The 25,639-nt window shown below is 47.6% G+C and overlaps 1 protein-coding gene across 2 annotated transcripts in view; it reads right to left on the bottom strand.

Annotated features, from left to right (window-relative positions):
* Positions 1-11,709, bottom strand: part of Smad3 (SMAD family member 3) — a 126,678-nt gene extending 114,969 nt beyond the window's left edge. Inside the window, exon 1 of one of the 2 annotated variants that reach the window (XM_029565012.1) lies at positions 11,113-11,709. In XM_029565012.1, coding sequence (XP_029420872.1) covers positions 11,113-11,318 — 206 coding nt within the window. In that variant the 5' untranslated portion in view covers positions 11,319-11,709. The remainder of the gene's footprint in view (positions 1-11,112) is intronic. The other variant, XM_008836351.3, reaches the window with a different exon arrangement.
* Between the last annotated feature and the right edge of the window lie 13,930 nt (positions 11,710-25,639).

The following is a 25,639-nucleotide window of genomic DNA, read 5'->3' as shown; positions in this document are numbered from 1 at the left end:
ACCTTCTGGAGGCTCACAGAGCAAGGTCCAGACGCCGAGCTTGGCTGACCCAAGCGCTTGGCACCATCATTTCCAGCTCCTCTGGCTGTTCCCTCTTCCTTGCTCTGGCCACCCTGAGCTGCCCTGCCTTTCCCAGACACTAGGCCTCTCCTTACTGTCTGGCCTGCACTCCATGCAGCCTCCTACCTCACTCCCACATTCCTATGCATCCCTCAAAGCCCATGTTGAGCGTCACCAAGAATGTGAAACCTTTTGACACTCTAGAGATGGTTACTCTTCCTCTGGACTCCTGAAGGAAAGTCTCTGTGAGCCCTCAAGGGTTCACTGTAGACATCAGAGGACATAGACATCCTAGAACCCTGTGCTGGGTCCTATGTCCCTTTTTCCCTTTGGACAATTCACAAACAGGATTTCATTTCTGTGACCCCTCCTAAGACTCAACACAAAGTCAGTTCCCAAAAAATGTTTCCAAAAAAACAATGCACACTTAGGGGTTCAGCTCTCTGTCCACTCTTAAGCTGGCCAGTGCAGAAGGCAGGATTTAAACCAACTTCAGCCTGGGTTCTTGGTGAGGAGAACTAATTCCTAAAGACTTCCTCACAGTCTGGTCCCTATCACAGTGGGCTGGGCAGATGGTGTTACTATAGGCTTACTGCTAGCATAAGAGGGTCTCGGCGTGGGCATGCATGTACAGGCCTGCACACTGTACGGCACACTCCGGAGACAGAACACGAGGTGCAAACTTAACTAGAATGTGTTTTAGCATCCTGACTTGGGGAAAGTCTTAACACAACCTCAAGGTCCAAGTATGAATTTAGAATTCTCTGATACATTGGTTTTGCAATGTGGAGGCCCAGGAAGAGCCAGCTCTGGGTCCCTCTAGCAACATCCTACATTTTGGGGGACATCATGGAAACTCCCCATGTCACAAGTTCATATTCCAGACAATTCCACCCAGCCCCCTGCACCCTGTATGTACCCAGTGTCAGGGCCCATAAGTACACCTGCTGTCCATAGCACAGTCTATCCTCAGGCAGTCAGACCTGGGGAAAAGGCCATTATGCTTCTAGTTTGGAGACACTGCGGCCAACTGAAGGAGGAGATGTAGGCCCTAGATGGGCCTGTCCCTTGGTCCTGCATTTTCTTTTCCATGATGAAAAGTCCAGCACAGAGGAAGGCTGGCCCTGGCTCTCTAAGCATGAGCCCCTCTTTAACAGCTCTTGAAACAGTAAAAGATCCCCCTACTTGGAGGGATCCCCCTACTTTGGAAGCATGAACTTCTGAGGACAACCATTCTCACTCAGCAGCCAAGCCAGCTGTCGAGGTGAGACTTCAAGAGGAACCGGAACAGCCTTCCAACCCTGCCCAAGAAAACACAAGCAACAATAAACATCACGCACTTATGGGCAGCTATCGGTGACAAGTCTGTGAGTCACCCGTTTCTGCTTTGGGATCTCACCCATCCCCCACCCAGGAACACTGATTCATCAAAGTTTGTTTTCAGCACTATTATTTTTAGTCAGCCAAACAATGTTTTAAATGGCCACAGAGAAGGTGACAGGGGAGGTGAGGACCCCTGAAAAACACTACTTCTCTACCTGTCCACCAAAGCCTAAACCAACAAGTGACATGGTTGGGTACTCTTGAGGTACAGAGGTTGGAAGTAGATCCCTCTATGAACTGGGGTTCTTCCAGATGGTGAGCTCTGAGCATCAGGGGCCTCAAGGAGGGCTCTATTGATACCATCAGCTGAATTTCCCTCTTGAAAAGAGAAAGAAAAAAGCATCTACTAAATGCTGACAAAGCTACAAACATGGGCTGAGTATTTGATCCATCTTATCTCACTTTCCCTGTTTACAGGAGGCAGGTGCTCCATTTTCACAGAAGAAAGCTGAAGCTAGTATGTCCTGGGCCACCATCGCTGTCAGGCACTAAGCCATCTCTGCTTTGCTGTGAACATCCTGTCCCTGTCTCTTCTCTGCTCCCCGAGGTGATAGGTAAGGAACCCAGTCAGGAACAGAGAAAAGGCCACCCACAAATACACATGCTGCTAGAGGTACTGTGCATCCTGAGTCCGAACCCACCCTAGCCAAGAGTTACACAAGGGAGGATCTGAAGCAGAGAGAGCCCCAATTTCCAGCCTCGGCACTGCTCTCGACCACTTGTAACTGCTCACAAAACATAAATAAATAGTCCTTTCTGGATCTGTTACTCCACATTTGGGCTCAGCCCAGAGGTGATTTTTTGAGGAAAAAATGCCTTTTGGCATTTTTGAGCTGTGACAGCGTCAAAACAGACCTTTTAAAAGCACACACCCAAAAAGCATTACTATTTTCAAAAAGCCTAGCTTTGGAAAGAAAAAAGAAAAACACAAAACAAAACGGGGGTCCCTCTGAGCTACAACTGGCTTGGTGATCTAGAGCGTTGAGCAATCAGACTGTTAACTCTGTAGTTTCCAAGGTGAACTGTTTTCTAAAAAATCCCTGCCCCCCAACAAATGCCCAGCAGAGTCTCTGGGAGAGAATTTGTCAGATTGGAGCAGGGAAAGCCCTGGGAACTAAGAAAACTACCTCAAAGGGAGCTTGCTTTCCATTTCTGAGCTGGGGTTTAAACTTGTAACCTCCTCATTCCCTAACAAAGGGCTCATGCTTGCGCAATCAGGCGAAACTGTCTGTCTATAGAGAGACTTGAAAATAAATAAAGGAAGCTTCCTGGGTAAACTGACATATGAGCAAACATTTTCCACAGGTATCCTCTCGAATGCCCACCTCTTGTATTTAACCATTTTTAGGTATCTGTGGTCATTAGTTTAAACAAACTTCCTGATCTGAGACTAGCCAAAAATAGCAAAGGAAGAAAAACTCTGTGTGCATCTCAAGATGCAGTGTCTCTGCTTCGTCCTACAGTCCGGTTACTTTTACATGCCTCTGTAGTCCAATTTTACTGATTTTGACTCAGGATAAGGAAAAAAGGGGAACACAAGAGGGAGACGATCACCAAAATTAAAGACTTAGTTATAAATCTGCTATTCTCATTTTTATAAATTAATTGGCACTGGGCTGATAGGGACTTATAATAATTCAATTCTATGATTCTATTGATGAAGTGGTTGTCTTCAAATAAGAACTTTTAAAATGGAGCTGGTAAGATGGTTCAGTGGGTAAAGGCACTTGCCCCAAGTCTGATGACCTGAGTTTCATCTCTGGGACCCACAAGATGGAAGGACAGACTCAACTCCTCCTACAAAGTTGTCTTCTGACTGCCACAAGCACGCACACATGCGCGTATACACATGCATGAAATAAGTAAATAAATGTAATTTTAAAAATTCTTCAAGAACTTCTAAAATATTTACATGAAAACCCAATAAGGGCAATAAAGTTCCTCCACCAGAGCTTATGTTGCCTATTTTCCAGTTAAGAACAACTGAGGTCCAGAGAAATAAGTGACCTGTCCCAGGTCACACGAACAGTCAGAAACAGAGCTGGGTCTACACCTACCTACCCAGGTCTGCCACTCCTATCTCCAGAACAAACTCCAAGACCAAGTTCATCCACAATATTTCTTTGATAGCATTTATAGAGCCTGCTAAACAAACTTTTAGCCTAATCCAGAATTAGCAAAACTTCTTAATTAATAGGCTTCTACTGTGTTTTCGCTTTAAATGGAGTCTCTCTGTCAAAACATTGTGCAGCGTGCCACTGTGGCTGCAGGGGCCTCAGACACTCCACAGAGGACAGCGGGACTCGTCCTGAAAATGCGTTATTTCTCACACTGTTAATTAAGTCAACAAAGAATAATGTCCTCTCTCTCTCTCTCTGCCTGTTTGAGTACACACACACACACACACACACACACACACACACACACACACAGAGCATTCCTCCAAAGAAACCATGTTTAACCAATCGGCAGATGCAGAGCTTCAGAGGGCCAGAAAAGAGTCAGTCTTCTTCATTACCACGTCCCTGTCACCTGGTACAGGGAGAATGTACTGGGTGAGTGTGTTCTAAGAAAACAGAACAATAAACTGGACAAGTTATAGAACCTTTTTGGTTCTAGAAACCACACTTGTAGGTCAGCAAGATGGCTCGTGGGTAAAAGCATTTGTCATCAAGCCTGGCTCCTGAGTTCCATCCCAGGACCCACATGGCAGAAAGAGAGAACTGACTTCTTCAGGTTGTTTTCTGACATACACATGCATGCCATGGCATGCAAGCACACACACACACACACACACACACACACACACACACACAAATCAATAAATGAAAGAAGAAACCGCATTTACACAGACAGGGTAGGCTCAGCATTGCAATTTCCAACTGTTTCTAGGAACTGCTGTGTTTAACAGGGGATGGGAGGTTGAAGGCCAGGAGCCTCAGGAAAGAATTGGTTCCACCCAACACACTCCGGTTACCCGAAACCTCTCCATGCCATGCACACAGCAAGCTGCCCCCTATAAACAGCCTTCTAGCCAGCAAACCAAAATTACCAGGTATGGATTTGAGGAAAGAAGTGGGGTCATTTTCTTGGTTTTATGTTTAATCAATTGTGATGGTTAACCTTGATTATCAGCTTGATTAGATTTAGAATCACCATGGAAACAAACCTCTGGACATGTCTATAAGGGAGTTTCTAGACTGAGTTCCTTAAGATGATCCACTGTAACTGTGGGCAGCACCATTCCACAGGCTGGGGTCCTGGAGTGAATAAAGAGGGAAAATTGTGCCAAGGAATAGTATCCATCTCTTTCTGCTTCCTGACTGCAGGCACCATATGAGCAGCTGCCTCACTCTCCTGCCACCATGCCTTCCCCACCATGCTGGGCTGTACCCTTGAACCATAAATCAAAATAAACCTTTGCTCCCTTAAATTGTTTCTGTTGGGGGTATTCCCCACAATAACAAGAAAAGTCACTAATACAAGAGTCAATACAACAAAGGAGACAAGAACAAAAGTTGATTCCCTATTCATGACCCTGTTGGTTCTCACCGGAGAGAACCTGACTCCAAGAGAGGGTTGTGGGGGAATCCAGAAATGAAATAAACTGATTTCAACTTAAAGCAAGTCCTGCCCAATCCTATTTATTTCTTAAAAGAGATACACTTAGATTAATGGCTGTGGAGTGTATCACATGGCATGAACATCTCTTCATAAATTAACAAGTGGAAATTAAGGAGTCCTTCAGTCCATTAAATCATGTTAATTTTATTTCCATTCTAACAATACAGCAGTGATTGCAAATTTTTATTATTAAATCAATATTTATTTTTCAAAAACTCATTTTAATTGAATTCTTGATGTGTTATGCTCAGACCCAATTCTCTCCATTTTCGTTGACTTCTTGCATTTCTCCTCAAAACTAAATAATGATTACATTTACCAACTTTTCTCTGTTATTAAAATGGTCATTCAAATGTTTGTGGTTGAGATAGCTCAGCAGGTAAAAGCACTTGCTATGCAAGTCTGATAATCTGGGTTCAATACCTAGAACCCACAGTGGAAGGAGAAAACTCCCAGAAGTTGTCCTCACTCACACACAATAACAAAAAATTTAAATTTAAAAATAGTTTCAGGGCCTGGAGAGATGGCTCAGTGGTTAAGAGCACTTGCTGCTTAGTCTTACAGAGGACCCAGATTTGGCTCCCAGCACCTACACTGGGTGGCTCACAACCACTTGTAATTCTAGGGGAATGTGACACCCTCTTCTGGCCTCCTGGGGCTTGCACACGTGCATGCACACACACACACACATACACACATACACACACACATAACCCCATATGTAGACACACAAATAAAAATAAACATTTTAAAAATGGAAATATGTTACTAAAAGTTCTCATATCTGTTTAGAAACTGGGGTTTGTGGGATTTATTTTTTCAGTGTGTCAACCAGAGAAATGAAAGGCCAGGTCATACCAAAAGCAAAAGACTAAGTATCTGCAGTCACCTGCAAGCAGCTTGCTTTCTATTGACACAATATCATATTCTGAGTTAATAAAGCTAAAGTCCCTGTTCCCACCAAGGAAACCTGAATTTCAGGTTTTCAACACTAAGTAACTTTTTACTTCAAAGAGAAAACATTTTATAGTTGGGTGCAAAACAGTACCCAGCTCAGGAGCCCTTTTGTGCAAGTGATATGTGGTAAGATATCCATGGTGGCCCTCCATTGGTATGGCAAAAGATAAAAAGTGGCATTCTTACAGACAACTCTCCTCAGGTTCCACATTCCCAGGAAAGAACAACAAAATGAAGCAATTTCAAGGAAAATGATAGAACTGGAGGTGACAGTATTAATGTGAAATCAGGGGCTGGAGAGATGGCTAAGCAGTTAAGAGCACTGGCTACTCTTGTATAGGACCCAGGTTCATTTCCCAGCACCCACATGGTGACTAACAACTGTCCATAACTCCAGTTCCAGGGGCTCCGACACCCTCTTCTGACATCCATGGGCACTGCATGACTATATGTATTTGTAGGATATGAAAGCAGAAGGAGAACTATGAGGAGACCAGTGGGGGAGGGGAGATCAGATAGGGCAATGGGAAGCAAATATAGGCAAAGTACAAGATATACGGATTGTGTTTGAAAACATCATAATGAAATCCATTTTGTACAGTCAATATACAGTAATAATAAAGAAAAGACCAAATTCTTATAAGCACACTGCAATTCAAAAACTCCCCTCAAACCATCTATCCCATCTCAGTTTCCTGGCACACATCAACTATACATGCACACACACCCCTGCCCCCACAGATGAACTGTGCCCTCCTACCACAAAGCACTGTGTGCTTTCCTCATGTCCTATACCTTGAGACAGGAATGTTGATCCTAGAATGCAGGCACCTGGCCTCTGTCACTATGGAAGGGACTTGATAAGTGATTGAATAAGTCCCATCATGACTGAGGGATAAGGACAGAAGGGGAAGCACACATCTCTCCAGTATGTTTACAAACACTCCCAAGACCTTAATCTCATCCTGATTGTACAGGTGCAGGCAGGGCTTTGAAACATGAAGTTCCAAATCCATCCCCATAGTAAAATGGTAGGTTCAGAGAGTTGGGGTGGGGTGGGTGAGATGGCTTAGTGGGTAAAGGTGCTTGCTGTTCAGGCCCTGGGGCCCACATGGTAGAAGGAGAGAACCAACAAGGTTTTGTCCTCTGACGTTGTATGTGTGCCACAGCATGCATGAACACATACACACACACACACACACACACACACACACACACACACACACAATTCCTCAATACTGGATCTTTCATTTCTTATGACTGTTAGGAATACAAGAGAAACAACTCAATCCCAAATAATTCCCTACTAATCTTTCCCTTACCACAATATAAGTCCCCCACAGGCGAGGATCATCTCCAATATATCTAAGCATCCTTACCGAGGGCAAGTAACTTTGACTTGGAGATTGCAGGAGTCTGATTAATATCATTGAATCCACAAAAAGCAACCCTATAACATCTGATAAAAACTGGGAGCAAGGGGCTGTCTGAGATTATGTATATGGGCCCAGACCGTCAGCCCCTACAATTAAGTAGCAAAGGTCAAGGTTCTCTGTCCACCCAGAAAACATCAGGTGGCTCCTAGCTCAGTGGCAACTGAGTCAGCTCCTTAGTCAGTCACCCGTTGTCCTGTAGCCCCTTTCCTGATGGGCTGCCTCACTGGCCTCTGGAAGTAGGCTTACTGCTGATGATTCACACCAGTGGGAGGCCCAGGATGCTGAGACCCTATAGGGCCTTGGTGTTTGCTCGGTCCCCAGAAGCCCAAGAAAGCAGTGTTATAGGTGAGGATATTTGTCCTCTCTCCCCCAGTTGAGGGTTACCTGGCAAAGTTCCTGGAGGCCACAGGAGGAGATCATGCTACAAAAAGAATGTACAGAGAAGGAGGAGATACCCAGTTTCACAGACCTGCTGCTTAGTTGGCATCTCCCATTTTCAAGAAAGTCCAAGTTCTCTTCCAAACAATGTCCTCAGCTTAGTTCAGCTCCTAACAACTGGCAGAGGTATGGACCCCACTGATGGGAGCACAGTTTGGGGGTGCCCATAAGAAAGGAGGTTGAGGTATGCTTCTTATTCCTTACACTTCTCTGAGGAAAGTGGTGTCTTAGGAACTGAAGAGGGGGACACACCTGTGGCTTCTCTCAGGTGCTCAAGCAGTGGGCATGGGCAGATGCAGCCATAAAACTTGCCTTAACTGTACCCCCTGCACTGCCCCCACGCCAGATCTGAGTGACCCCCACCCCTTTGTGGAGTCAAGCTCCTGCACTTTGGTTGTGCCCTTCTCTGTGGCTCTAAGCCTGTTCACTCCAGCATTCCTCACCACAACAGGCTAGAGCCGGAAGAACAGATAGGCCAGCACGTGGCAGGCAGCTACCACTGCCAAATGGTACCAACTGCTGCTCAGGATGGTGATTACACATCTCAGAATGAGGGTCCTCAAAGCCCAGATCCAGATCTGGCAGAATGTAGAGGCGCCCAGTGAAGCGCCAGGCCTCCCACCCCACACACAGCGAATGACTGTCACACTCCTTCCTTTGTCTGCTTTCCAAAGAAAGCCCTAGTTCTCAAAGGCAGCATGAAGAGAGCAGTGTGACAAGTAACACAGCAACCCTGGGGCTTAGCAGACACATGGATATCACTAGCAGGAGGCCAGCTAGCCGCCTCACCGAGACATGGCCTTTAGCTTTCTGCCCATGACCAAACAGTAGGATCTGTTGCCAAGAGAGACAAGGTGACCCAGAGGTGCGGGCACAAAATCCAAGGATGGAAATCCACCTTGTCTGGATCCACCCAAGCAACTGGGTCTCTCTAATTGGGAAAAGAAGAAAGAAAACAATCTCAGGGCTGGCGGTGGTAGCTCAGTGGCAGAGTGAGTCCCTAACATATAGAGGAGGCCCTTGGTTCTGTCCTCAGTACCACCAAAACCCAAAAACCCTGCTTTGATATTGCATTTTCTCCTGATGAGTAGAAGATGCCTAGTCCTAAGGAAGTCCTGGGAAGGTTACCTGGCAGGTTAGCTTCAACTCTCAAAAGCATTACCAGTGTTTGCCTTGAACAGGGGGAGGGTTATGAAGAAAAGGTTAGGTCAAATCGCTTCCTCAGGAGGCAAACTTAGGCAAGAAGGGGCAAGGCCTCTCCTCCAAGCAGCCCAAAATTCAAGCAAGAATCGCCTTTTCGGCAGAGATTCACGGCCCACCCCGGCTAACGATGCTTTAGTGCTCTGTTTAGAGTAGCCTGGGGAGTAATATGTTGTGTCCAATCTTAAGTCTAACCACATGCGGCTGTTTATTCTCTTCTCCAAAGTTTTCTCAAGTTTAAGAGCCAGATCACCTTAGACCTAACTGCCTTTCCTCTTCTCCAGGGGTCAGTTTTCCTCTCTTTCTTAGTGGATTTCATCAAGCCATAGGAAAGTGCTTTGTACATTGTGAAACATTTTGCCCAACTGCTTGTTTCATAATTGATACTTTTTTTTTATTCAATGCATAAGGTACTTGACCTTAGTGCACCCAAGCAGATTGGAAGAAGGCCACCACTTTTCCAGATCCCTTTTCAGACAGAGAGCTATGAAATTCACCCATTCTTGCCTCCCCAACCGCCACCAAAAGAAAAAGAGAATGAAGAAGAAACCTGGGACCAAAACCCAGGTCTTCTGACCATCACAACATACCAGCTCCCCTGAAGTTGGCTGACTGGGCATCACAGGCCCAAACTGCATTTTCCAGACAGCACACCATCTTCCCTCTCCCTTTTATCATTGGGATCCACCTACCCAGGTTTGGGGGGAGGGTGTTGTTTTTAACAATATTGTAAGTCAGCATTCCCAACATATGTGGCATTTATATCCAGGGAAGACCAGTCTTGGGTTCCCATGGACAGATGTTGCTTTGTGCCACTGTGACATAACTGGCAATCCTTGCACAGCTGCCTGGAGCAGGTGGCCAAGGACAGAGCCACCCCTGGCCCAGGAAGAGGAGGAGGAGGAGCCCTGCCATCCTGGTCCCTGGGAGCCATCTATTTCTTTGCAGCCTGGGACCCCCAAAACATCCTCACCTTCTCTTGCCCTCTCTCTCATCACCTTCCCACCCCCCTTTAGCAACCAGCCTTTTAAAGGGGCTGAAGTACAGACAGAAGGCCAAAGTGCTCCCACCCCATTTCCCAGGGGTGACTAAGCTCTGGAAGGCTCTGGGAGTGAATTCACTGACCCCTTCCATCAGCCATCTGTGAGCTCCAGCCAGACTCCGCTAGCCCGATGGGAAGGATAAAGGAGGTCAGGACAGATGGCAAAGCGCTTTGGGAAGGAGGGCTCTACAGGAATGCAGGGCCAAAGGGAGGCCCGCTCTGGGGTGTTTTGTTATCTGTCTGGAGCTGCCGGCTCCGTTCCAGGCACCCCCAAACTCTTCAACTGAAAAGAAGGCAAAACCAACTGGAGGTGGGAGGGCCTTAAGAAGTCCCGACTTTCTGCCACTTGTTTCTTCAGCTTCCAAGTCAGAGCTTTGCTCTGCAACTAAGTGCGTGCGTGCATGCGTGCACAGGGGGCGGGAGACTGGCACAACCAAATCTAAAAATACTCAGTAAAAATGCTAATCCCGAAGGCAAAGAAAGAGCGAAGAAGGAACCTGTCAATCACCGGGGGCTCCTGCTCCTCACCCACAGCCCCAGCTGTACCGACTGCATTCCTGCAGAGGAGAAAAGAAGTGGGGGAACCGGACCAAAGCAAAGAAAAGGACACACGCCACCACCTCCACGAGCGCGGGGCGGGAGGCGGCGGCGGAGGAGGGGCTCGGCCCGCAGAGCTGAACAAAGCGGGCCTCCCCTAGGAGCCCAAAGCTCCAGGAGTTGGGGGGCCAACCTCAGAAGCACCCACACTGCCCAAAGGCGGCGTGTGATCCTGGGAACTGGAAGCCGGGGTGCCTCGTGGAAGGCCGGGCTCTGAGCCGGGGCAAATCCGAAGAAGGTTTTGTTTGGGGTCGCCCCCACCCTCTCCTTGCCCCCTCCACGCGCGCGCGCACACACATGCAGCCGGCCTCCCTCTCCACCCCCGCCGCGCAGGGGGCCGGACCGGCGCGCCCCCCGCTGCTCCAGGCCCCCCACCTGGGGATGGTGATGCACTTGGTGTTGACGTTCTGTGTGGTGATGGCCTTTTCCAGCTCGTCCAGCTGCCCCGTCTTCTTCAGCTTCTTCACCAAGCTCTTGACCGCCTTCTCGCACCACTTCTCCTCCTGCCCGTTCTGCTCGCCCTTCTTCCAGCCCAGCAGGCGCTTCACGATCGGGGGGGTGAAGGGCAGGATGGACGACATGGCTGGTACGCGAGAGCCACCGGCGCCCCCGGCGGGGCTGGGCCTGGCGGGGACGCCGGGGGCGCACAGGGGAGCTCGGCCCGCGCCGCCTCGAACTTCGAGTCTAACTCTCGGAGAACTTGCCCAGGCACTGAGGCACTGCAGCTGCGGGGATCCCGAGCGCCGCGGCGCCCGAGCTGCTCCCACGAGGACGGACGGACGGACAGACAGACTGGCAGGCCCCGGGCACGCGCGGGGCGAAGGCGGCGGCCGCGAGGCTCCGAGTGGCTGTAGAAAGTTTGGGTTTCCGCACGGGGTAGCTGTTTCGGTGCCGCCTCCGGGAAGGAAAAGTCCAACCCCCAGCCAAACTTTGCTCGCCTGGCTCGCTTTGATGCGCAGATCCCTCCGCCTCTGCAGCCCTCCCCCTCTGCAGCCCTCCCCCTGTTCCTCCTCCTCCTGCTGCTCCTCCTCCTACTCCTCCCGCTTCTCCTCCTCTGCTGCTCCTCCTCTCCTCCTGCTCCTCCTCCTGCCGCTGCTGCTGCTCCTTCTCCTTTCCCCCCTCCTCCCCCTCCCCCTCCGCGATCGCCACCTCGCTGGGCCAGCCCGGGCTGTGCAACCGCTCAGCCGCTCGGCTCCCGCCGGCTCCCTGTCTAGAAGTTTCATGCAAATCTGCGTGCAGCCTGCTTCCCGGGGCTGTCACCGCCCCCTCTCCGCCCGGACTCCTCACTCCTCCCCGGCGCCCAGCGGCCTCCTTCCCCGGCTCTGGGGTGGAGCGGGACACACACACACACACACACACACACACACACACACATACACACACGACCGCCCGGCTTTCCCCGCCCCATGCCAACGAGCACGCCCACGTGGGCTACCGGGCACCGCTGTCGCCCCTGTGCAGCGTCCGGGACCTGAGGACGCAGGGAGGAAGTCCTGGGAACCCGGCGGCGAGGGGGTACCCGAGAAGCCCAGATGGAGTTGCAGGGACCGAGAGAGTTAGACTCCCAACAACAGTCGTGGTCCGCCGAGGGATAGCTGCACCTCGGTGGGGACCCGGGAGAGTTAAGGGACGCAGGAAAGCTCCAGCCCCAGGAAGTTGGGGCTCGCTGATCTCAGAGGCTAGGGTTGGGTTGTTTGGTTTTTGGTTTTTGTTGTTGTTGTTGTTGTTGTTGTTGTTGTTGTTGTTGTTTTTCTGCTAACTGCCCCGAGACTGTGCGGAAGAGGGAGTTGAGAAGGGGGAGAGGTGATCCCGGTGACAACTTGAACAATAGCTGGAGCCAGGGGTCTCTTGGGCCTTGTGAGCCAAGCACTTGGCAGAAAAACGGCCCTCAAAGACATCTGTTGAGTTCCTGAAGGAATGAGTGGGGGCGCTTTAGAATTTATCTTGGCGGGGAGGGGTTAATATTACAGGGTGTCACGAAATCTCAGGATGAGAAGAATCTGAAATTCGACAAACCAATAAGAGCTTTGTTTGCAAAGCAGTGAAAACGCACACACACTCGCACGCACACGTACACGCACAGTGGATCAAGAGGAGGAGATTGGGGACGTTTACTCTTCAAAGTTAGCCTAGATGGGAAGCCAAGAGAATCTGACACTGGGTAGCCTTGGGGCTTCCCTTACACGCACCAGCACAATTCAGGGTTGGCTGCCCACGGCCCCTCCGAAGCTTTGGGACGTCATCGCAGGCCTTTCTCCTGCTGCCACCTCCCCAGCGGGCTAGCCCACTAGCTCAGGCTTTGTTTGTATTTAGCAGCAGGAAACCCCCGTGGCGACAAAGAAGTTATCTGCAAACCGAGAGCGGTAGGAGGTGTAAAGCCTTGTGAGGTGTGGCTGAATCCACAAGGTCTGCCCTGAAGCTACAGGGGCCCCGGTCACACACCCCCCCCCCCACACACACACACCAAGCTGTCAGGGGCTACACGCAGCCTCTCCCTCCTCCTTGATGCCAGGCCCTAAAAGGAGTTTCATATGCGGGTTCCAGCTCTCTTGTTAGACAGCAGTGGCTGCAGCCTTCCCTTCTCTGGGCTTCCAAGCCCTCAGCAAAAAACAGGGAAGTGTCACTGGGTATTAATTGCTATCTTCATTCCAGACAATCTGATGCTGCCCTTGAAGTCCCTGTCCTTCTGCCCTACATTTGCAGGTGAGGCAGAACCCAAGGGACACAGCTAGGACTTGAACCCAGGTGTTCTTTGTTGGCGGGTTGGTTTTGATCTTTTTATTTTTATGTGTATGAGTGTTTTGCCTGCATCTATGTAAGTGCACTGGTGTCATGCAGTGCTCTCAGAGTCCGGAAGAAGGCATCAGATCCCCTGGAACTAGAATAACAGATGGTGGTTAGCCACCTATGGGTACAGGGAATGGAACCCAGGTCCTCTGCAAGAACAACCAGTGCTCTTAACCACTGAGCTATCTCCAGTGTCCCTGTTTTGGGGGACTTAGTCCATGATCTTGCCACTGGGCCAGTGATGACATCATTGAGAAAACTCTTTGCAAAACAAGAAAACTATACATGTGCACGATTGTGACACTACAACAAAAATTTACTCAACTGTAAAATAGAGCTGCAGAACCTTTTCCTCTTGGCCTCCTTGAGTGGCTTCAGGACTTTGTAGCAGTCCAGTACAAGAGAAGAACAGAACAACACTCTGGGGGCCCTGGGCTGATGCCATGCATGGGGGGGGGTGCTGCTGCATCCAGTCAGACCCTGAACCTCTCCAGCACTTCCATATCACAGATATTCTACTTGTTGCTGTGAAACTCCACAATGAAAGACATCACAAGAGCTCACAGCCCAAGCACTAAGGGAAGGCAAAGAAGGGTTTTTAAAAAAGAGGGGGGACCTATGTAGTCATTGTCTTCAATGCAAGGTTAATTTTAATGCAAGCTGCATAGTCCAACCTGGTAAGGCTGCCAGGTCAAGTGCAAGGAGTACAGGTTTCATTTGTGATCCACCTGGCTTCAAGTGTTGGCTCTTCGCCTCCTTTACCTTCACAGCATCCAGTCTCTCAGCTGGTGAATTTGGAAAGTGCTAAAAGCATTAGATTCATTCTCTAGGGCAAGACCTTCATCCACATAGGAAGTCATGTTTAAGGGAAACCATTTGTACCAGGGAGGTAAGGAGCCAGAGAAAAACAGAGTCAGAGAGACAGTGTTTTAATTGCGATGTAGTTGTGTGGAAGGGTCTGGTATGTACCCGACCCTTAAAAATCACAGCTTGGAAAAGATCCTCAGTCAACTCCCTCATTTTCCTTAAGGGAGGAAAATAACTAGTCAGCCTGCCATTCAGTGTGAGTGAACCATGCTTTCCTGAATTTCCCTCCCGTGCCAGCCTCTGTGTAACAGGGACCACCTGGCTTGCAGGAAAACTTCTGGACCCACGTGCAGATCTGGAACTGCCATTTTGGGACTTTCTCCTCAGCCCACGACCTCTCTATGAGAAGGTAGGTTTGGGCACATAAGGCTATTTTCACAAAGCCCTGAGGAAGGGGAAGAACAGACTCCTATCTCTGCTGAAGGGACCCTACATGGCATCTCTGTTTTGGGCAGTGAATGGGTGGGTGGCCCAGGACTAGATACAACTCCATATGGTGCCTGGTCACGTGGAGCCCAGCCAGGCCTGTCTTGCAGAAGTTGCCCTTGTCCTTGGAAGGGAAACATTAGCCCAGTTAATTTTTCATCCTGGAAGTACAAAGTTCAGGAGAGGCTGGACTGGGGCAGAGGTGTCTCTGTCTCCCTATGAATAAACCTGGCACTCAGGGCAGAGTCTTAGAGACCCACATGCCAATGCGTATGTGTGGAATGGCTCTTAGCCAAACCATGCTAAGAAGAAACGAACACCTGACTGCAGTTAGGGTTGTTTCCTGCCAGCTAACAGGTGTTTAGTCAACAAATGGTATATGTAGAAAAAGCTTTAGAAAGGGCCTTCTTTCCAGTCACCCAGACAGATGACATCTGGCGAAGGAAGGGGGTATGCACCTCAAAGGCAAGTGGCCACACCAGGGCTGAAACTTCCCTCAGAAGTCATCATCTGTCTGCAGATAGCACTGTGGGCAGCATTCTGCAGTCCCTACCCCAGGTGGGTCCTCATGGAACCCAAAAACCTGGGTTCAACTTTGAGGTTCACTACATACAGTTGGATGGTTTACAGACAGGAGAGGAGCAGGAATGGGGGTCAGTGTTTAATGGGTACAGTTTTAGCTGTACAAGATGAAGAAAGTTCTGGGAATGGATGGTGAACCAGCAAGATGGCTCAGCAGGTAGAGGTGCTTGCCAGCAAGCCTGACGACCTAAGTTCAATCCCAAGGACTCCCATGGTAGAAGGAGAGAACTGATGCCCACAAGTTGTCCTCTGACTTTAACACGCACATCGTGGCACACATACATGTGCATATGCACACATAATAAATACATAGTGTAAGTAGAATTTTTTGAGACAGAGTCTCATGTACCCCAGGCTGGCCTCAAACACTCTGTTTTGGGCAAAATGACCCGGGGAGTTCCAAAAAAAACACTGTGCTGTAAACAAAAATTATCACTGAATAAAAAATAGATTTTAAAGAAAAAAGGCAAAGTGTGCACAAGGTTGGGCAGGGCATCCTTTCTGAGTGAGAAAGTGGGCCTTACAGTGTCTAGAGAGTAGATGCTGTTTGTGTCTCTCATCAGGTTCTCAGAGGGCTGCAACACTCCTGCATGGCCAGACACTGGAGAGTTGGCAGGACAAAGAGAGGAATCCTGGCCTCTCAAAATCCCATGCACATCTAGAATATGTCAAGCATATTCTGCCTGACAACCAGCCTCTGCAGCCTGGGGAGCTCTGGGTGTTGGCTCCAGTTTGAAGAGGATGACCCAAAAGTTAGGAAAAATGAGGGAAACCTGTTCCCTTCCCCAAAGGTTCAGCCTCACCAAAAGGAGGGACAAGAGCTTGCAGGTAAATATGTCTGCTGATTATTGTTGTAAAAATAAGCCATTTTCATGATAGAGAAATGCTTTAAATTTCACAATGTTTGATTGTTATTTTTGTTTTTTTTGGGGGGGGTTGGTTTTTTGTTTTTTTGTTTTTTTTTTCTCATAAAAGCTATCTGTAGTAGAAACAAAATGAAACCAACTGTTGCCCTGTGATATGGCCCGATGGGCTTGGAAATTCTTAGTAAAAGAACAAGTCAGGAAAGATCACAGACTGTGTGATCCTATCTACGAAATGTTCAGAAATCAAGGAAGGATGGTTGCCAAGGGCTGGGAGAGGGGCTACAGGGGCAGGGGGGGTGGGTGCAGGGGACTGACTTCAAGTCATACAGCTTTTTACTGGGGTGATGAAAATGCTGTACAACTCACTGCTGGGCAGCAGTTAACGCAGAGTGCTGAGGACAAGTGACTTTTGAGTGCTCAGCCATAAATGGGGCATCTATATCAACCCCTCAGACTCAGAGCATTGAGGGAGGGACATTAGAAAGGATATAAGAGCGGAGGGTGGGAGGAGTGCTGCGAGGTGCTGTCTTCTGGGCATGGCACAGCTGCTGCGCTCATGAACTCACTGCAGCTGTTGTTTCTCACTCCACATCTGTCAATATTCTAGCGGACAGCACTAACTGGGCAAAGGTGGGAAAGGAGCATGATAGGGGATGTCCCAGAGGACTAGAAAGGGGACTTTGGAGTAGATATGGTCAAGATACATTGTATACATGTATGGAATTGTCAAAGAATAAATACAAGATAAAAAGATTAAAAAGTAACACTGGCTGTGGTGATTGCCCAACTCTAAATATTCTGAGCACACTGAATTGCACGTCTTTAAATGGGTGACATATGGATTCTATCTCACTGAGAACTTCTTTTTAATTAGTAACAAAGGCTGGCCCACACTGAAGTCTTGCTTTCAGTGAGGTGCCACTGTTCCCAGTTCTGTTATCCAATAGAAATATAATGAAAGGGACATGTGTGGCTTGAAACATTCTTGAGGCTGTGTTTAAAAATGAAAAAGCCCTGTTTCCATGGGATAGGTGAACTTGTTCAGTTCTCATAACTGCTGTAGCCCACGTCATGATCATCCCCTTTTGCAGGAGAGGACAGTGAGGCATAACATGTAGGTGGCTGTGCAGACTGCTGGGCATAACCATAAGGCAAACAACCATCAGCAAACTAGGAAGAATCACACTGCAGTCCCCTGCATTCTCATCAAACACATTGTGAACATCTTTGTGTCTATAAATGTGTGCTTAGGGCAGTGTTTTGGATGTCTATAGAGCAAACATTTTGTTGCACGGGTCTGCCATATTTATTAGTTTCTCACAATTGGGCATTTCGGCTACTCCCGCCTTTACTGGACATCATAAAAAGTGCTTCTCTAAATATGTTTGTGAGTACATGTTAGTTTATATTTCTAATTATTTGCTTAGTCCCTAGAAGAACTGCTGCTTTGGGGGCTGTTCCTAAATAGCCCCCTGAAATGCTACTGGCTTGCCCACTCTTGCCATACCAGCTTCCAGAGATCTAGCACCTGGGACAAAGTCTATTCAAGGAGACCAGAAAGCTTTAGTATCAGCTGTAACTTTTGTTTTTGTTTGTTTTGCTCTGAAACCAACAAATGAGGAGAACGGTTACCTGCCTCATGGTAGGGAGTCACAGCATGCCAAGGTTGGTGGGAACCTCTTCCCCACACTCCTATAAATACTGGTGTCCCTAGAGCTAAATCTGATCCCTGCATAATCTTATTCACAACTGAGTCTCAAGATAACATTTCAAAAAAAAAAAAAAGGCTTTTTTGTGTGTACAGTGTATGCACATGTGTGTGTGTGTGCAGGTGTACACACGTGTATATGTGTCTGTGAAGGCCAGAGGTCAATATCAAGTGTCTTCCTCTATCACTTTCCACTTTCCACCTTATTTTTTGAGGCAGGGTCTCTCACTGAATCTGGCATTCACTGATTCAGCTACACTGGCTGGCCAGCAAGCCCCTTGGATCCTCCTGTCTTTGCCTTCCCAGTGCTAGAATTACAGGCACCTGTCACCATGCATAGATTTTTTTTTTTTCTTTTCTTTTTTTTACGAAGGTTTTGGAGATCTAAACTCAGGTCATCATGCTTAATTGGCAGGTACTTTACTAACTATGCTATCTCCCCATCCCCTCAAGGTGACATTATAAACCAATTCCCAAATGTCAGCATATAGCCCAAAATTCTCTCCAGAGCTCCAATCTCATCTCCATTGGGGAACTCCGGACATCTCAGTGTCAGTGTTGGGAACTGAACTCTCAACTCATCAACTTCCTTCAGGGGCACAGCCTTGGTCCACAGTCAGTCTGGTCAGCAGCTCAGAGGCTCTTCCCTTCCTATACAACACAGCCCAACCATCCCCAAACCCCAATTACCTCTCCAACACTAACTTCCTTCTCATTCAGCCCTCAGTTGCTGCTCACTATCAATTGTTACAACAATTTTCTAATTGTCTCCATTCTCTGCTGGCTGTTGGAGTGAGCATTCTAAGAAACACATCTAATTTGCATTTTCTTTGCTTTTTAAAGAATCACTTTCAGTGAGGTGCCATTGTTCCCAGTTCTGTTGTCCAATAGAAATATAATGAAAGGGACATGTGTGATTTGAAACATTCTTGAGGCTGTGTTTAAAAATGAAAAAGAAACAGGTGGAATTAATTTTTTACTTCATTATTTTTAATTATGTGCATATGGGGTGGGGGAATCTGTGCATACATGTGTGCAGATGCCCACAGAGGCCAAAAGAGGGCATCAATCCCCTGGAGCTGGAATTTCAGGCAGTTGTGAACCACCTGAGAACCAAACTCTGGTGCTGAGAACAAACTCTAGTCTACTTTAAGAATAAGAAGAGCACAGGCTGGAGAGATGGCTCAACAGTAAAGAGCACTGGCTATTCTTGCAGAAGATCTGGATTCAAATCCTCCCAGAACTCACATGGCAACTAACAACTGTCCATAATGCCAGTTCCAGGGGATCTGACACCCTCTTCTGTCCTCCTTGGGCACTGCAGGACATAGGTGCACTTACACACATGCAGACATAACATACACATAAAAAAATGAATTTTTTTTTTTTTTGGTCTTTTTGAGATAGGGTCTCCCTGTAGCCCCAGCTGTCCTGGAGCTCATTATGTAGACCAGGCTGGCCTTGAACTCACAGAGATCAGCCTGCCTCTGCCTCCCGAGTACTGGGATTAAAGGCGTGTGCCACCATGCCAGGCCTAATAAATGTTTTTTTTTTAAAAGAATAGTAAGAGCTCTTAATTGCTGAGCCTTCACTCCAACCGCTAGGTGGTATTAATTCTAATAATATATTTTTTAGGGGCTGGAGATATGGCTTAGCGGTTAAGAACACTGACTGTTCTTGCAGAATCCCAGCACCCACATGGCAGCTAACAACTGTCCATAACTCCAGTTCCAGGGGATCCGACAGCCTCTGCCATCCTCCTTGGGCATTGCATGACACAGGTGCACTTACCTACATGCAGGCAATACGTGCATACACATAAAGTAAAAATAATAAAATAAAATTTCTTCTAACTGGACATATTCTGTATATTGTCATTTTCATATGTAATCGATGTAACAGTGTCATGGTTTTTGAATGCATGCAGTCTTTCTAGCTCACTGTGTATCTCACACATATCTCCATTAGGACTGGTCACATTTCAAGTGCTCAGCAGTTGCATGTGCCAGCAGCCACCTGTGGATAGCAAGATTCAGAGGCTGGACTAGAAGTCACTACAGATGTGGCCTGGCCCATCTCAGGCAAATCACATCATTCCTGGTTCCTTCCTGCCTTGTACTTTGATTCACTTCACTTCTTCTGGTCTTCTGAGGCCCTTCCCTGACCCATCAATACTGGGAATGGAACCCAAGGCTTCACATGCTAGACAAGTACTTTTCCACTGAGTTACACCACTAGTCACCTAGAGTACTTTCTGTACTTCCAGTCCACACCCACCCCTTCAACAGGACCAATACCTCTTTATCTAAAGCCAAGTTGGAGAGTCACCCCTGTTCTCACTTCCAGAGTAGGACTGAGCCCCACTCTACCTTGGGCCAGATTCTCTCAATGGACCTGCTCTCAACTTGCCCAGCATCTACCCTCCTGCTCTCAGCGACCTCATCTATAGTATTATAGGACCGAATCCATCTTGGGCCATGTAAACACATGACTATACTGCCCTCCCTTGCGTTAGCCACGGCAGTTACTGATCAATTACCCTATTCTTCTCTTCTTTGGAATCCCTCTTAAACTCTGCCAGCTCTCATGCTGCTGGCTAAAACCTGTTTGCCTTTGAAACTCTTCTAGCTCCAGCCTCATTCCACTGTTGGAGACACATTCCTCCAGTCTTTGGGAATCCCCTTGCTAGATACAAATGACAGTGAGAGAGTAACACCTCAAGTTCCTGTCAGCTTTAATCACCAGCTGAACTGTAAAAGCTGATCCTGCCAAGACCACCCGGGAGGCCCTGGAGATAAGAGCAGGAGAGGAGCTGATAGGAAAGGAAGTCTGGCACCACCAAGACATCCCAACTCTTTGGAGCATTGGGCCTCTGGCCTGAGCATCCGTCGTGGGTGAGCACATTAAGGGCATTTTGTAGAGGAAATGCCTAGAGAGCAGCATGGCCTACTGCCCTTGAACAGTGGCATACAACTTCACACCACAGGCCAGGACACCAGGCAGTATTCCCACTGACTCCAGCAGACAGAGCAGAAACTCATCTATGTAAACAATGACTGTGTGGCCACAGACAGCGCCTGCCACAAGGTAGTCTGTCCATAAGATCTGAATGGATGAGGGAAAGCTAGCACACACACAGAGGCTGTCTGAGGAATTCCATCCACCTCCATCCTTCAAGTGGGCTGTGCAGCACTGAGCTCCCAGCCAGCCTGGAGTTCATGTTTTCTAAAGGACTCCCTTTGCCCCTCAGATGTTTCCAAGTAAAACCACGTTACCCTAAGTTAACATCCAGAACACACACAATTATATACTCCCCTCAAACTCAGACCCTACTTCCTGTGGTTTTCTGGTGTGTGGCATGTTTATTAAGTGTGTCTTTGAAGCAGATTTAAGCTGGGTTGAGGCAGGGGTGCATTCATCTTGGAGCTGCATCTGGGAATCTAAATTCCTTTCTTGGAATCACATTCTCTGGGAGGCCTGGGGTCCCAAGTCCAGCACCCCAGTCACATGTTTCAGGGTTACTAGTCAATCCTTCTGTGGGACCTTTTCTCATAAAGGGTCAATCAGAACCACGGAGGGGCTTTGACCACATGTGGAAACTCTGAGCAGTTATATTATGAGTGGGAACAGCATGTTTTTACTTTTATTTCAAACTGGAACTAAGGAAGATTGCTATACCCACATATGTTCTCTCTCTCTCTCTCTCTCTCTCTCTCTCTCTCTCTGTGTGTGTGTGTGTGTGTGTGTGTGTGTGTGTGTGTGTGTGTGTGTATGCGAGCACAGGTATATATGGAGACTGAGGGTCAATATCAGGTGTTTTCTATTGCTTTCCACTGTATTTTGGAGAGAGCCTCTCACTGAGCCTGGCGCTCACTGATTCAGCCAGCCTGGCTGGCCAGTGAGCCCCAAGGTTCTCCCATTCCCATCTCCCCAGTGCTGAGACTGCAGGAGCACAAAGCCACACCTGATCTTTTATGTGGTGCTGGGGATCTAAACTCAGGTCCTCATGCTTATGTGGCAAGTACTCTATGGATTGAGCCATTTCCTCAGCCCCCTCTAGGGGTATTGTATTGTACCCAAAATCTGATGACCTAGGAGTTGGAGGATGACATTTCCTTTGCTATTGGTGTCTGGAATCCCACTTTGTATATTTCCTCTTGGCCCCTGGAGCACATGGAAGAAGTCATAAGCACCCCAGAGAGGGGGCCACACAGGCCCTCTGCCCACCCATGAGGCAGAGACACCCTGGTTTTTTTTCTAAGAAAGATATGTATGTTTTATTTTACTTGTATTTGTGTGTGTATACCCACAGAGATCAGAAGAATATATCAGATCCTTCTCTGAAACTGGAGGCTATACACAGTTTTAAGTCATCTGATGTGGGTGCTGGGAACTCATCGCTGGTCCTCTGCAACAGCAGTAAGCACTCTTAAACACTGAGCCATCTCCTCTGCCCTGACGCTGCTTTTTATGTCACCCAACTTTCCCACTGAACACCCAGTCACATCTACTGGGTGACAACACCCAGTACCTCTTTTATGGCAGCTCTGTAAAGCCCTTCCCTGGCCCCAGGGCTTTTCTGTGCAAGATCAGTTTCAGAATGAGGTGATTTAGTTAAGGACTGAAGAAAAAGGTATGGCTTCCTGTGTCCCACAGTCTCTGCCCAAGAGGATCATGGGAAGACAATCTCTGTCCCTTGGAGCCCCCTAGCCCTTCCCTGGGCACAGGTCGGCTCTGTCTTTACTCCAGCAAGTCTCAGTGGGCAGATGGGATGGGTTGCCAAGGAATAGTCTTTTGGGTTTTGCAGCTCTGGATTCAAGACTCCATTTCCCTGGGCTGGGGTGTAGCATGCATGAAGCTGTGGGTTTGATTCATAACACTACAAGGTAAATAAAAAGTAAATAAGGGCTGGAGAGGTGGCTCAGCAGTTAAGAGCACTGGCTGCTTTTGCAGAGGATTTGGGTTTGATTCCCAGCACCCATATGACAGCTAACTACTGTCTGTAACTCCAGTTCCAGGGGAATCCAACACCCTCTTCTGATCTCTGCAGGCATTGCACACATGCAGGGAATACATTCATACACATAAAATAAAAATAATTAAAAAATTAAAATATAAATAAAAAGTAAATAAAACTCAGTTGCTTCCCCACCTTGCCCAGGTTGGGACACTGTTCCAGCGGGAGCCAATCTCTCTATCTCTAGGCAATGCTCTTGCACATAACTTACACATGAGTAATGAGGCCATGTTTGTGCAGAGTTTATTTAGATAAGAAAAACAACCTCAGTCTCCTGGGAGGGGCTGCCCGGCACCACAGAGGGCAAGGCAAGAGTTAGTTATTAATCACCATCTGGAGGAAGGCCGTGTTCTTCAGCCACACACAAGCAGAGTGGGCAGAATGCTGCATGCGAAGGCCTGGGTCCATGACCCCATCCCAACTACCACCTCTATGACTTCAAGGCATTCCCTCTCTCTGAGCCTCAATATTCCCACTCTCAGAAGTGAGGAGAGTCATTTCTTCCCAACAGAACTCTGGAGGCTTTTAGCTGGTTGGGTTGATGGGAGGACAGAAATAAATGCAGTTTAACTATAAGGTGTGTGGTGAGGTGAATATTATCATATTCAAAAGGAGTTCAAATTCCAAGAACCCACATAAATGACAGGTGGGAGCAGTGGCCCACCTGTAAGTCTAGCCTTAGATGGTAGAAACGGGATCCCCAGAGTAAGCTGGCTAGGGAGACCAGCCATATTAATGAGCTCTGGGTTTGACTGAGAGGCCTGCCTCAATGAATAAGGTGAATGAAGGATAAAGATGGTTCCTGACATCAACCTCGAGCCTCCATACCCACAGGCTCATGCTTATAGATGAGAATATACATACACACATACACATGAAAAGAAGAAAAAAAATTGTTCTACTTCTTTGTTAAGCAGAACCCATTTTTCTTTTTAAAATTTATTTATATTTTATGTGTATGCACGTATTGCCTATATATGTGTAAGTGCACATGTGTGCAGTGCTCAGGGAGGACAGAGAGGGCATTGAATCCCCTGAAACTGGAATTACGGATGGTTGTTAGCTACCATGTGGGTTCTGGAATTTGAACCCAGGTCTTTTGCAAGAACAGCCAGTTCTCTTAACTGCTAAGCCATCTCTCCAGCCCTAGAACCCATTTTTCTAACAAAAAGTTAAAACAGCCCCAGGTTATAAAGCTCAAAATCAAATCTGCTGTGACTGAAACGGGCCTGGGCCCAGAGTTAGGGCTACCTAACTCCAACTTGCCCACCCACCTAGCTGGCTTCCTAATCCCACTCCTCGGCAGCCCCTCAAGGGGTTTATCTAAATACTGGGATTCTACAACTCCAAAGTCACCACCTCAGACACTCCCCAAACATACTCTTACAAGGAGGAGTATGTATGGGTGTTCTGAGAAGCCCTGGCTGTGAAGGACACTGGGAACAACCCAAATGTCCATCCTTAGGAGGCAGGGAGACTTCACGGTGACATGTGCACAGTGCAGCTTTGAATGTGGAAGTGAATGTGTGGGAGCCACATAAAGCAACAAGGGGAGTCATAGGAATGCTCCACACAGTATTAAGAGACAGGGTGTGTGTGTAAAGTCTGCCTACATATACACATAAAGATTATATATGCTTGGCGACACATATGAAGTATGAAGTTGTGTATGAAAAACAAGAAAGTTCCTAAAAGGAAGCTGGGTATGGTGCTAAATGCCTTTAATCCCAGCAGAGGATTAAATCTCCAAAACAGAGGCAGGCAGATCTCTATGAAATCAATGCCATCCTAGTCTGTGAGTTCCAGGCCAGCTGGGGCTATAGAGAAACACTGTCTCAAAAAACAACAAACAAAAAAGAAAGTTTCTAGAAGGAACCGTAGGTGAGTACTTATAACCTTGGAGTGGGCCAAGATTTCTTAATCTGGGCACAAAAAGCACGAACTGAAAAAATGATCACTGAACTAAGAACTGAGTAGGCTAAGGCTGAGATCCTAGTAGACAGCCTGAGAGGGTGGGTTCCAACCTCCATTGGTGTAGCAGTTCTGATCTCAGCAGACCACCAGAGAGTGCTGAGTTCTGGTCTCCCCTGGCCTCCCTTATGTGGTGAAGGAAGCCTGAGTGTACCTGACTGGAACCTGAATTGGGCTTCTCTGGGTACTCCTGAATAGCTGATCTGAAGCCATCAGTTCCCTCCTAATTAAACCTGAGAGAACCTGAACCCGGTACCAAACAGCTTTACATAACCAATAAAGAAAGGATCTAGGCACCCGGATAATACAAACAGAAGCATACTTCACCTTAATTCTTATATCAGAATCATAAACAACAAAAGAAATTCACATGCCAAAATCACAACGAAAGAATAATAAAATGGAAAGCCAAAACACTATGTATCCCCACCAAACTCCACTGTGCTGTAGAAGAGTTCTACAAGGAGAACCCCTTAGAGATAACCCAGGATACTGAATTGAAAAGAACAATCATAAACATAAACAAGGAATTCAACAAATGTAAAGAACACACAAACAAATCAAAGAAATAAAAGAAGATAGGGATAAGCTTCTGAATAAATTCAGAAAAGAGATAGAAACTTTGAAGAAAACTCAGAGAATGAAGAAGGAAACGGTGCAAAACTCAATAAGCCAACT

This window comes from Nannospalax galili, unplaced genomic scaffold (genome assembly GCF_000622305.1).
Source record: "Nannospalax galili isolate Female #2095 unplaced genomic scaffold, S.galili_v1.0 scaffold54, whole genome shotgun sequence".
Classification (NCBI taxonomy): Eukaryota; Metazoa; Chordata; class Mammalia; order Rodentia; family Spalacidae; genus Nannospalax; species Nannospalax galili.
The sequence above is the reverse complement of the archived record's forward strand: the minus strand, read 5'-3'. Positions and strand labels throughout refer to the sequence as shown.